A 12,818-nucleotide genomic window follows, 5' to 3' on the forward strand; every position below is an offset into this window, starting at 1 on the left:
AAGTCATGATTGATCTACTATTTCCATACTATCATGCTCTCACACACACACACAATAAACCTAATATACAAACCCACCTATTACTACTCACATCCACAGAAAAAAAAGAAACAAACACCTAAAAACTAGCCATCTCAATCCAACTCGCGACAAACGCCAACGCACGACCGCGATCCATCGCCATCCGCTGTGCAAACTCCGAGAAATTAAGCTTTGCGCCACTGCCGCCGCGTTCCTTGGCTTCGCGCTCGACCTTCTCTAGGTAAGCGAGATGGGCGATGCGAGCCTTGGATGGGGGCCGTGGCGGACTGGCTTGTCGTGCGAGAGGAGGGGCTGAGGACGATGATGAGAGGGGTAAGGGGTGGATAGGGGAGGGGGAGAGTTTGGGAGCTGTGGCTTCGGCTTCGGGGGAGGAGATGGAGGGGGAGGTGGGGGCTGGGAAGGAGGTTGTGGCGGTGGGTTCGAGACGGAGTTCGGCGGGGAGGTGATGGCTTTGTTGGGGTGGGAAGGCGGGACTGTTGGTGCTGCTGGAGAGGATGAGGTCGGAGTCGTCGTGGTGGTTGTGGTAGGACTCGTCGGGTTCGTTGGGTCGGTGGTGCGGGAGGGTGGGATCGTAGTAGGATGCGGTGGATGGGGGTCGGGATGATTCTTCGTCATCGTTGACTATTTCGTCGTCGTCGTCGTCGTCTTCTTCGAAGGTGGACGCGTGGGAGGAGGGGGACATGGGTGTGTGTTCTGTTCCCAGGGTGCGGAGGAAGTCGTGGCTGGATCGCGGGTTCATGGCCTCTTCTTCGTCGTCGCCTTCTTCTTCGACTTCAGGAACGCCGAGATAGACGACATCGTCGTTGGGTACACCCAGGTCTGGGGTGGGAGGGGGAAGAACTGGACCGTCCTGGACGGGTTCGAGAGGTGGACTGCGGACGGAGTAGCCTGCCCGGCTGAGCAGTTCGTCCAGGGAATGGTCGCGGAATGGATTGACCATCGACGACTCTGGATGCTCGTCCGGCTCGTTGTTGGTTTGCTCCGGTGCGAGTTGTGTGCCGGATTCCGCCTGCTCGACTTGTTCGATTTCGCGCGCCCACATCTTGCGCTCGGCCCGGGTCCGGAAGGCCTCCATAAGAAGGTCCTCTTTCGGCTTGAATAAGAGGTCGAGCAGCTCGTTGAACCCTTGCTGGGTGACTTGATACAGGATCTCTTTGCCGACATCTCTTTCGACCTCTGGAATCTCAAACCCGCCCCACCGCTCACCCACCAGGATGCTGCGAGATGAGGTTGACGGGTTGGAGCGCACGTCGTAGTCGTCGGTGAGATCATCTTGGAACCGCACCTTGGAGGAGGAGCGAGATCGGGGAGACGGGGGGTGAGACTCGGGCTGGGGCTCGTCGACATCATCTTCGTCCTCATCCTCGCTCAGGCCATCGACGTCCATGTCGCTGCGATAGCCGGGCGGAACAGTTGCGCCGTCTTCCTCATCAGTATAGAACCGTCTGCGCTGCCAGCGGTTGTGGATGCCGGTGCTGCGAGCCATGTTAACCCGGAGTCGGTCCTGAGCACACATTCTGTTGTAGACCGCGGTACCAACACGGGCTCGATCGACTGGATCAGTGATATCGTTCAGAGGCACATGATATCCAAGAGCGTTCACGATATCGTAGTCTCGAACATGTTCCGGCGGAGGCCACCTGTCACTGGCACCGGAAGAGTTGGAGACATCGTCAGGGATATTACTACCATCGTCACCGTTGACTTCTCTTCTAGTGTTGCTTCCTGAAGTATGAGCCACGCCAGATCCGGACGGAGTCGCCAGGCGAGCCGCAGTTGGGAACATGGGTCGCACGCTGCCGTATTGGCTTCGCACCGCAGCGTCTCCCACAACCGAGTGTCGGTCTGCTGTGTCCGCGCGGTCTGCTCGTACAATCCCTTCGTTGTCCACGAGCTCCATGTCGCCGTCCTGATTCAGACGCTTACCCTCCCCGGTCCTCGAGACTTCCCCGGAGGGAATGCTGCCAGGAAAGGCCGAGCTGATCGGCTGACTTCCCAGAACAACATCCCGGGCACCGCCTTCAAGAAAGTCGTCCTCCATACCTGCCACCATGTCTCGAGTCAGCTCTCTACTAAGCGCATAGTAGGCCCGGAAAACCCGTAGGAAGTCCTTCCGCTCGATGTAGCCGTCACCATCAATGTCATAGCCACGGAATACGCGCCGTAGTCGCTCGTCATTGCTCTTGTTGTTGAGACTGGCAATTCCTTTCAAGAACTCCTCGAATCCAATCAGACCGTCGCCGTTGGTATCATAGAAGGCAAACATGCGGTCGTAGATCAGGCTAGGCGGCGGTGGGCGGATGGATGTGTTCGGCACGAAACACCGGTCAAAGGTCTTCCTATCGATGGCCATGTAGAGCTTGTTCGGATCTTCTTCCCACTCATGGTTGGCCAAGCAGCGGAACTGGTCCCAAAGTGCATCCAACTCGGTATTCTCGAAGCTCGTCTCCTTCATGAGGCGCTTGGCCAAAGACCGAGATAAGCTGCGCGGCAGCATGGTAGGCTTCCCAGGGTACCAGACCGGCTGAGACTGTCGGGGATTGCCCAGGAATGGTGCAGGTATCCGGACCTTGTAGAACAGGTGAGTCTTGATGTGTACTCCCATGGCTTCGCACGTTTCACACAGATCGTAGTCGATGCAGTTCGCGCATCTGTACCGAATACCCTGAATGGGCATGGCTCCGCAGCTATTGCATGTCACGCCACGATGGATATACCCATCACGTCTGGCCTGGTCCTCAGCGATATGGTACAACAAGTTGAGCAGATTCTGTCCTTCTCTCGTTGGCGAGGCATCGTTATTCCCGTCCCTCCATGAAAACACACTCTGATCATCCACGACCGTCTCCCCACCATCCATATTCGGCGCCGGCGGCGACTCTTCAGGGAAGGTCGATGTCGACAGAGTGACCCTCTCGCCGTTCTGTCTTCGCCGCCGTAACTCCTCCCCGTAGTTATTGTCTGCATTGAATCGCATCAAGGCCCTCTCGATTCCGGCCTGCGAGATCCCTCGCCGCTGGAGCTCTACCATCAAGTATTCCCATTCCGGACAGCCTTCCTGTATGAAATGTGTGGGCGGAAAGTCCAGTGCCAAGAAAGATTCCAGAAATGTGTCTTCCATCATCTCGCGCATCCGCTCCGCATGAGCTTGGGGAACCCCCACTTCCTCCATGAGCTGGTCCCGGGTTGCGAGAAGAGACGGGAGGAGGCCACTTTCCACGCGCCTTCCATCCTCCGTCTCGATGCGAAATGTTCCGTAGACTCCATTCTGGCGTTCCAGTTGTTCCAGGTGCGCGATAGCCCGCGTCGACGGGGTGTCGTCAACGGGATGGTCACTGGCGTTGCTGGCTTCGCTTCTCCGTCGCCGGCGACGGACGGCTCTGCGGCGTCGGAGGGAAGTTCGGGAAGGCGACGGAGGAGAGGAGGAAATGTAGTTGTGGATGTAGACGATCGCGTAGGCGGCGGCTACCCCAGAGAGCAGGTAGAGAATGGGACGATATCGTGACAGCGCCAGCCGTGGGCGTGTGTCCGACATGGCGGGCGACAAAGGAATGTGACGGTTAGGCCGATAGGATCATGCTTGTGAGATTTCCCTGGGAGTCGCCGGTGGAACTCTTGGGGGCTGCAGGTGCTGTTGTCTCTCAAACTGCGACAGTGTAACTTGGAGAGGCTGACAGTTTGGGGTTCCGGGGAAAGTTGGCGGAGCTGGAGCCATCCAAGGCTTAAATATTCAAAGTCCCATCACCGCCTTCTTTTGTACCTGACTCCAACACCACTTCTCTTCTCTTTTCTTTTCTTTTCCCAACGTTGACTACTCTTCTGTATGAAAATGCAGCTCGTGATCATGGTGCTGATTACTTTCAGTTAATTTTATCGAGGGAACTTGGGTATCTCATAATTGCTGACACATATGCTACGCCTGGCACTTGTATCCTGGGTTGCCTGCTGCCTCGGTCAATATTGGCTGTAGCAAGGGCTGCACTAACATGCATCTGATGAATTAATTTTGGTCCAAAATAAAGCAATAGATACACCCGGGAATGCATGCATATGTACAACAAAAAAAATGTCCATCATCAGTCTAGTATTAGACGATCTAATGCTTCCTTTTCCCGAATCCATTTTTGTATCCGCTGGATCACAAGTTGACCCAACCCTTTCATCACCGGACCAGATAATGCCATCTGAGTCACCATATATATAGTACCACCTCTAGCATCTTTTCAAACCATCCGACAGTGGCATATACAGCCACTATGCAAGTGTATAGGCCCCCCCTCATCTATGCAAGTAAGCATCCCCGCAAACCCATCATCATCTACCCAAGTCCCCTTACCACCAACAGCCAGAGTCCAACCCCAAAATATATGTATATCCTACCGCGACAACTTCTTCTCTCTGATAAAGAAACTGCTAATCAACGCACAAAACACAACCGCAACCAAGAATGCGAAGCCCTTATTCGTGGCCCAGCCATAACAGCTACGAACGATCTTCCCGGTAGTCGGATCCAGCGTCTTAATGAAGTCGAGACTTTGACGGACGCCGTCGACGATCTTATCAATGTCTTTGCTGTCGCGGAGGGCAAAGTGCAGGCGTTCGCGGAGGAGTTGCTGAACGACTGTGGAGGAGAGGGAGAGGCCGATGACGGAGCCGAGGGAGCGGAAGAGGTAGGAGCAGGCTGTCACGACGGCTTGATCTTCGGGTGTGGAGTTGGAGACTATGGGGTTGAGGTTAGTGAGTCGGGCTGTGGAACTTATGGAGAGTGAAGTGGGGAAGAGGCTTACTGAGACTGATTAAGGTAGAAGTTACACCGATGCCGTTTCCAAAGGCGCAAGCGACCATGCCTAGTACTAGGACGGTGGTGTTCTCGGTGACCGCACCAGAGGCCATGAAGATGGTGGTAAGGCCTATAGTGAGGCCTGTGTAGGCGGCAATGGTGAGCCAGTAGAATTTGCCCGTCCATTTCATGATGTAGCCGGCGAAGAGGGAGCCACTGACGCCGGAGATGATGCTAGGGAGAAGTCGAAGTCCGGCAACGGTGGCGGAGACGCCGTCGACGGCTTGGAAGAAGAGAGGGATGTAGAATAGGGCGGCGAGCCAGCCGCCAAAACTGAAGAAGTTACAAGCGTATGCGGCGAAGAAGGTCCGGTTGAAAATGATGTGGCCGGGGGCGAATGGTTCAGCGGCGTAGAAGACCTCTATAACAATGAAGAGAGCGAAGAGAGCTGTGGAGACGCTCAGAGAAATGATGGTAATCGGCATTGTCCAGGAGACGTTGCTGCCACGGTCCAGACCGAGGAGGAAGCCAAAGACTGCGCCGACAAGGACGATGGCGCCGGGAAAGTCGATGCGGCGCAGTTTCGTCTTCCAGTGGCTGTCTTCCTGGGCGGGGAGGTCGAGCATGACAGTCACGGCAATGAAGGCGAGAATGCACAGGGGGACTTGAGCGATGAAGGCCCTGGGTTAGGTTAGAGGAGAATGCGTAACGAGAGTGGTTGAAGAAACATACCATCGCCAGCCGATAAAGTCGGATAAGATACCACCTGCATAATCGGTTAGAGAGTTCCAAGCGTTGCCATTGATCGAGTGTACCTAGAGGGGCACCTATGCCGGAGCCCGTCGCATAGATGATATTGATCACGCCCTGCCAAACACCCCGGTCCCGGAGAGGAACAATGTCACTCATCAGGATACTCACGACGGTGGTCATACCGCCACCACCAATACCTTGGAAAACCTGGCCATCGTCAATTACTGTCTCGAGGTGAAAATACAACAGATCAACCTACGCGTGCAGCGATGAGCTGATCGATGTTCTGCGCAAGACCGCAGAACAAGCAACCGATGCCGAAGACGGCATATGCGAACAAAAGACATGCTTTGCGACCAAAGATATCGCTTAATTTGCCGTAGAGCGGCTGGAACGAGGTCAAAGTCAGAAAGTAGGAGGTGGCGATCCAACTGGTCAGGTTGAGGGCCTCCAAGTCACTGCCAATCTGCCCATAACTGGCCATAATGATGGTTTGGTCGGCTGCGGAGAGGAATACCTGGGCAGCATTAGTATTACCGAGAAATCTCCTATGCGCAAATAGATGAGGAATCACATACTCCCAAAGAGATAGCCGGAATGATATACCTTAGGCCCTTCCCCGCCTCGGAAGCATCCTTGGCCTGGTCCTCCTGGGGCGGAAGAGTCTCGCCGGACTCAACATCCTGACGGCCAATGTTGGGAATAGCCCCCGTGGTAGAGACATTGCTTTGGGGATTCAGCAACGGGGAGGTCTCGGAAGGAATCCTTTCTGGAGACATGGTGGGGGAATGACTCTAGAGAAGGGCAATCTCCATTACCAAGGGGGCCAGGGAGTCGACACAAAAGTCGAGAAGGTGGAGAAGAAGGAGGGGAGAACGAAGCGAGGTAAGAGTCACCGATTGCAGAGGCAGAAGGGCGAATAAGTAATAACTGCTCACTAAAGGACTCACTAACTAGACTTCCACTAGTTGGGATAATGGGCCCCTGCGCTATTGTCACGTGGAGATAAGCATCTTTTCCCCACTTGCGGAAATACCGTCAGAGTCCGTCTTGATTGGTTTTATCGGCAACATAACTGCCATCTCTCACTCGGCCGAGGCACGACATTGAGGGATCACCCTCGATGGTTACACAGAAATGGAGCCGCATAGGCAAGTGTCACTTGTGGATGTCGATTTAGACATAGCCATACATACTCATCCGAGGAGAGTTTTCAGAAAAATACAGATAATGGAGAGACCTCCTCAAAACGGAAACGGGTCCGCCCGCCCCGATGGCGATGGTCTCTTCTCGGATATCGCAATCGCAACTCTATCGTTAAGGCTATCTTCTCCGATCCGGCCGCGTACGTAATGCTAACTACGCTCTCCTGTTATAATATCGCTGGTAGTTTGCCTTATTCCACCTTCATCCTATACTGCGACAACGCAATGCCAGACACCAAAATACACAAACATGGATATGGTCATGGTCCACTCCTATACACTAAGGATATCTTCAACGACGAACAAAGACAGCGGCATAATAATCACTTAGAACACCCCGAAACAGTGCCAATACAGCACGCATCACACCCCACCCTCGTAATCATAAACGCTCTATCTCGTTACGCTACCTGCATGCAATGTATTTGAAACTCACGCTTCCGCAGCAGCCGGAATGGGCACAGGCCCACCGGGCGAATCGGGGAAGCGCGCCGTCAGCACCTCAACACCATCCTCCGTAACCAAAAGTGTATGCTCGAACTGGGCGGAGAACCCTCCGTCGGCCGTGGAGCTGGTCCAGTCATCGGGCCAGGTACGATCGCGGTGGGTACCCTGGTTGATCATGGGCTCGATGGTGAAGCACATACCGGGCTTGGCAACACCAACGGCCTTGTTCTTCGCGTAGTGAGGAACGTTAGGAGCGCAGTGGAACAGCTGGTTGATACCGTGACCGCAGTAGCTCTTGACTACACTGCAGTCCCGGGACTTGGCGTGCTTCTCGATCACATTACCAGGGTCGCGGAACAGCATGCCCGGCTTCACCAGCTCGATGGACTTGTCCAAGCACTCACGCGCCGTCTCAACCACGCGCACCGCATCAGGGTTGGCCTTGGCCTTGTCACCGACATAGTAGGTCTCGTTGATGTCTCCGTGGAAACCGTTGTGGTACAACGTGACGTCAATGTTGACAATGTCGCCGTCCTCGAGGGGTCGCTGATCGGGGATACCGTGGCAGATAATCTCGTTGATGGACGTGCAGACCGACTTGGGGAAGTTGTAGTAGTTGAGGGGGGAGGGGTAAGACTGTAGCCAATCGCATCAGCACCAAACCAAACCACCACTAAACATCATAACTCAATATGCCCGGAAAAGCACTCACTTCACGCTCGATACAGGCCTTGTGAACCACCTCATCAATGTAATCGGTCGTGACACCGGGCTTCAACTCCCGGGCAGCAATATCCAGCACCTCACGGGCCAGACGGCACACCTTGCGCATGCCCTCCTGTTCCTCCTTACTCAGGATCTTGATGTTGTTGCGGCCGACGAACTTCTGCTCGGAACGAGGAATGCCATCCTTGGCGTAGTCGGGGTGGGGGATGGTCTTGGGGACGGTTCGCGGAGCCGACAGCGGGTAGACAGGGCGCAGGTTGCCGGCAAACTGGAAGGCGGGGAAGGGGTTGTACAAGCCGGTTGCTGGATCTGGTTCAGAAACTACTTTAGGAGTGAAGAGGTTGGCCAGGAGATTACTCTTCTTGTGAATAGTCTTGTGTTCGCTCTGTATCAGACCAGTCAGCATTCGCAGATTACCTCGAAAGGCGTTCAAACCCACGTGAGCCGGATGGGTCACGTAAGGTAGCCTACCCAACTCCGTTTGAAACAGTCCTGCGAGCAGAAGAAGCTATCCGTGCCCGCCTTGAGGCATGTCGGACACTGCAACGTGCCTGCGTTCTTGTCACAGTCCAGCCCCATGCATTTCCGCGTTGCGATTTCCGCCATTTTGAGATCGAGCTATATCGCGAGTGTAAGGGAATCAGGTAAATGACCGCTAGGAAAGAAAGAATCGAGAGAAATGGTCGCCGGAGGAATATAAGTTGGGCTAGAAGGGAAAAAATGGGACAATCCCCCGCGGATGGGCCTGGCGTGGCGTGGCGCTTATCCGCCCGGCCAATTCCAGGCACTCCATTCCCGCTTTGGGTTAGTGAGGTATATAGTACTCTAGCCTGAACCGGACTAGTGGGATCCGGTCTTACCCTAAGTAAGCGCCAACAAGCGCGCGTAACCGGCGTCAAGGGTCCTCAATAGGACATGCTCGTTGGTCAATCAGTCCCGATGCTTATCGGCGGGGGGCGGCTAGAACAAACTCCTGTTGGCCGTAAAAATGTTCCACAGACCCACCGCCATATGGAAGAAAGAAGGAATGCGTGTGACGCAGCTGTCAGTTGCCATTTCAATATCAGTTTAAGCTCGGCCGATCTGCAGGTCTTTATACTACGCAGACTCGGGATCATACTCAAGTCTCCCAAATCACATCCAGTGTCCAGGTAAACTCTCTCGATCACGGACTCCGGTCAACATGGCGGAACCGTCTGCTGGACGACAGAAAGTGGTCGTCGTGGGTGCTGGCCCGGTGGGGTCCCTGGCGGCTCTCTATGCTGCAGCTAGAGGCGACGATGTTGAGATGTACGAACTACGCGGAGGTTAGTCGCTATACGGTGCCAGGTCATCCTGGATATCCTGCTTCCCTTGCCATCCGACAGGCTGCGATGACTCTATCATCATCGACCCCGCATCTTCCTGATGACTCGATCTCTATCAAGCATGGGGCCATTCTCACACTACATGTTGATTTACAGATCTACGTGATCCAAGCACGATTCCCTTGAACTTCACCAAGTCCATCAATCTCGCCCTCTCCGAACGGGGCATCACCGCCATGCGGCAGGCCAATCGAGAGGAACTCATAGAGCGCATCCTCGCCGACGCCATCCCCATGCACGGACGTATGATCCACGGCCGAAGCGACGGCAAGCTCTGGGAAGCTGCGCAAGCTTATGATGTCCACGGCCGAGTATGCCTTCACTTTTCTCAGCCTTAAACGGAAATTACTCATCTAATCTTAACCCTTAGGCCATCAATGCCGTTGACCGCGGCACTCTCAACAATGCCCTCTTGGATGAACTGTCGCGCACGCCAAACGTCAAGATGTTCTTCAACCACAAGCTCACCGGCGCCGACTTCCGCACCAACCGTGCCTGGCTCGAACGCCGCACTCCGGGCACCGCTTACACTCCGGAATCAGTGACCGAGATTGAAATCACTTTCGACTACCTCATCGGTGCCGACGGCGCCCACTCCGCCTCCCGCTATCACATGATGAAGTTCGCCCGAGTAGACTATCAGCAAGAATACATCGACACGCTTTGGTGTGAATTTCGCATACCCCCACACCCGGAAACAGGAGACTTCCAGATCTCTCCCAACCATCTACACATCTGGCCGGGCAAAGAATTCATGTTCATTGCGCTTCCATCAGCTGATAAATCCTTCACCTGCACGTTATTCGCACCAGCCTGGCACTATGAGAAACTGGAAGAGAGCTCACCGCAAGACCTTGTGACCTCCTTCGATTACAATTTCCCCGGCGTCTGTCCCAACTTGATTACGCCTGAAGCCCTATCTCAGCAATTCACCGAGAACCCACACCTTCCTCTCATCAGTCTGAAATGTAAACCACACCACTTCGGCTCCAGCGTAGTAATAGTCGGCGATGCTGCGCACGCCGTCCTGCCTTTCTATGGACAGGGACTGAACGCCGGACTTGAAGATATTCGCGTTCTCTTCTCTTTCATGGACCAATACGGCGTCTATGACGACTCTATCAGTCCTACACCTGAAGCTCGAGCCTCTGCCCGTGCCGCAGCATTGCAAGCATACACCAACCAACGCACGGCCGATACATGGGCGATCAACGACCTGTCCAAGCAGAATTATCTGGAAATGCGCTGGGGAGTCAAAAGTCCCGTCTACAAGTTGCGCAAGACGGTGGAGGAGACACTAGACCGCTATGTACCGAGCCTGGGATGGCAGACACAGTATTCTCGGGTAAGCTTTAGTAACCAACGGTACTCGGAGGTGATTGCGTCTGTGAAGAGGCAGGGGAAGCTGTTAGGTGTTGCTGGGCTAGGGTCCGTCCTGGTGTCGGTGATGATCGGGGCTGGGGTGTTGATGAGATGGCCGGAGAGGTTGTCGTTGGGAGCTGTGTGGAGGACGTTATTTGGAAGAAATTGAGGGAATCCCCAGTAGTTGTCATTTGTTTGAGCTCTATTTGCGTTCTAACAATGTGTCATGTAAGTATAGCTGATGTTTTTTGCTACAAGACCCGACTGCATGCAACCATAGAATGACGCCAAAAGCACGTAAATCTGCATGATAAGTTTGTCTGACGATAGAATATGTCATCATCTCAACCTTCCTCCTTAAATATATCAATATTTTGTTCACCCCAAAGAACAGAACCACCAACTCCACTCACAACATCAGCACCAAAATGGACCCCCTAAGCAAGCTTCCATACGAGCTCCTCTCCCTAATCATCGACTACACAGCAGACTGGATCACGCTCGAAAGCCTCATTCAGATCTCCCCACCACTACACGACCTCTTCACCACCCCGGCAGCCCCCAGCACCTCACCAAAGAAACAAACACGAAGATCAGCACGAACATCATCCAAAGCCCACCGCGAAGCCATACGTATTGTCAAATGCACCCTCGAAAACAACCCCATCATGTCCGTTGCTATCCGTCGGCACTTCCACATAATCACCAAACTACGTCAATTTTCCTCGCAACCAGCTGTCAGACGCACCATCTGTTATACTACACTCCTAATAGGCGATGATGATTCCTCCCTCTCCTTCGATTCCCCACCAGCCCACACAACCCTCCTCGAAATGATCACCCTCGCAGCCAACATCCAGCGTCTAGCATGCGCATGTCTATCCACCCTCCTAACCCGGCTTCGGAGCGTTCATCCGCACCGCTGGACCAAAGAAGACCTAGATCCAAAGACAAGTGCATCCACAGAGACGTACATGGAAACGTACAAGCTACACGACGTGGGACCTCCCTCATGGCTCGAAGAGCATCGCATCTACCGTCCGTTGTGGCTTCTACAGCTGAGATATGAATTGTTATCTGTTGGCAAGAAGCTGAGGTTGTTCACTGATGATCGACTTCAGAGAATGAAGGATGACTATATGGACATAGATACTGACAATGAGGAAGAGTTCAAGTGGTTAGGCATCAATCTTCGCGAGATAAGAACTGTTGTTGGGTGGTTGGAGGGCTTAGATGAGGATTTGGATCTGTTCAAAACGGATGCAGGTACAGACACAGACTTTGACCTACAGCCGCGAGCTCAACGTCGACCATCTACAAGAGCCCTCGGCAAAATTCGCAAGTTACATCAGAAAGCCACGCAAACTCCACTACCACTACCTCCTAATTTATGCTTCAAGCCTTGGTCCCCTTCAAGAAGCACCGAGTGGCTTGATCCAAGCCGCTATAGCATGATCGGATTTGTCGAAGAACAGCTAACCCGCGAGAATAACAACAACAGCAGCAGCAGCAAGTCAATGTCCACGTCCCCACGCGGTTCCCAGCAGGACCTGTTACAGTCCTGGTACGCACTCGGCATGGCGATATGGGATTGCTGGCGGATGTATGGGCTGGGACTGACCCTGGTGAGGCGGGAGTGCTTCTCGGAGCAGGCGGAGTCTGAATGGGGTGATGAGCTGCCGATAGGGCCGAGGCCCGCGCGTAGGCAGAAGGTGCTTGAATGCAGGCTTTCGGACTTTTTGGAGGGGTGGAATGAGAATAATAGTACTAGTAGTAGGGAGGGGGAGAGAAAGAGGAAAAGGGGTGATTATGAGTAGTGCAAGTAGTGAAACTGGAATAGTAGTAGAAGATATATATCATGATGGATTGGGTGAACCCGCTGCTGATAAAATTGGTTTGATAGCAACTACTACAGCTTGAATGTCTCAGTAAGTACTTTTATTTATGTTCGGTTGGGAGTTAAAACCAGCAAACCATGTTAGAGATAGTACCTGACTTAGGATTTCATTTCATGACACAAGTTAATGCGATCGGATTCCAGTTACCATATGAAAATACTTTGGTAGTATGGACATGTTAGGACTATTGAAAGAAGATGACACTAGAGCAAGATGTTCTAGTGCAACAGGTGGTACA

At 53.6% G+C, this 12,818-nt stretch overlaps 5 protein-coding genes across 5 annotated transcripts; 2 read left to right on the forward strand and 3 right to left on the reverse strand.

Moving 5' to 3' along the window:
- Nucleotides 1-118: 118 nt before the first annotated feature.
- Nucleotides 119-3,577, reverse strand: AKAW2_11378A (EF hand domain protein; the record flags this gene model as incomplete). Its single annotated transcript, XM_041683855.1, has 1 exon — nt 119-3,577. The coding sequence occupies one exon, from the start codon at nt 3,575-3,577 to the stop codon at nt 119-121; it is 3,459 nt and encodes a 1,152-aa protein (XP_041538098.1).
- Nucleotides 3,578-4,418: 841 nt separating this feature from the next.
- AKAW2_11379A (putative MFS multidrug transporter) lies at nt 4,419-6,354 on the reverse strand (the record flags this gene model as incomplete). The annotated part of the gene is made up of 6 exons (XM_041683856.1): nt 4,419-4,762; nt 4,830-5,503; nt 5,555-5,588; nt 5,638-5,782; nt 5,835-6,092; nt 6,154-6,354. The coding sequence occupies 6 exons, from the start codon at nt 6,352-6,354 to the stop codon at nt 4,419-4,421; spliced, it is 1,656 nt and encodes a 551-aa protein (XP_041538099.1).
- Nucleotides 6,355-7,212: 858 nt separating this feature from the next.
- Nucleotides 7,213-8,559, reverse strand: MAP1_2 (methionine aminopeptidase MAP1; the record flags this gene model as incomplete). The annotated part of the gene is made up of 3 exons (XM_041683858.1): nt 7,213-7,863; nt 7,940-8,338; nt 8,425-8,559. 3 exons carry the CDS (start codon nt 8,557-8,559, stop codon nt 7,213-7,215), a joined length of 1,185 nt encoding a protein of 394 aa, XP_041538100.1.
- Nucleotides 8,560-9,136: 577 nt separating this feature from the next.
- On the forward strand, nt 9,137-10,851 carry bna4 (kynurenine 3-monooxygenase; the record flags this gene model as incomplete). Its single annotated transcript, XM_041683859.1, has 3 exons — nt 9,137-9,260; nt 9,417-9,631; nt 9,691-10,851. 3 exons carry the CDS (start codon nt 9,137-9,139, stop codon nt 10,849-10,851), a joined length of 1,500 nt encoding a protein of 499 aa, XP_041538101.1.
- A 259-nt stretch (nt 10,852-11,110) lies between these two features.
- Nucleotides 11,111-12,499, forward strand: AKAW2_11382S (uncharacterized protein; the record flags this gene model as incomplete). The annotated part of the gene is made up of 1 exon (XM_041683860.1): nt 11,111-12,499. The coding sequence occupies one exon, from the start codon at nt 11,111-11,113 to the stop codon at nt 12,497-12,499; it is 1,389 nt and encodes a 462-aa protein (XP_041538102.1).
- Between the last annotated feature and the right edge of the window lie 319 nt (nt 12,500-12,818).

The sequence above is a fragment of the Aspergillus luchuensis genome, chromosome 1 (genome assembly GCF_016861625.1).
Source record: "Aspergillus luchuensis IFO 4308 DNA, chromosome 1, nearly complete sequence".
In the NCBI taxonomy this organism is placed as follows: domain Eukaryota; kingdom Fungi; phylum Ascomycota; class Eurotiomycetes; order Eurotiales; family Aspergillaceae; genus Aspergillus; species Aspergillus luchuensis.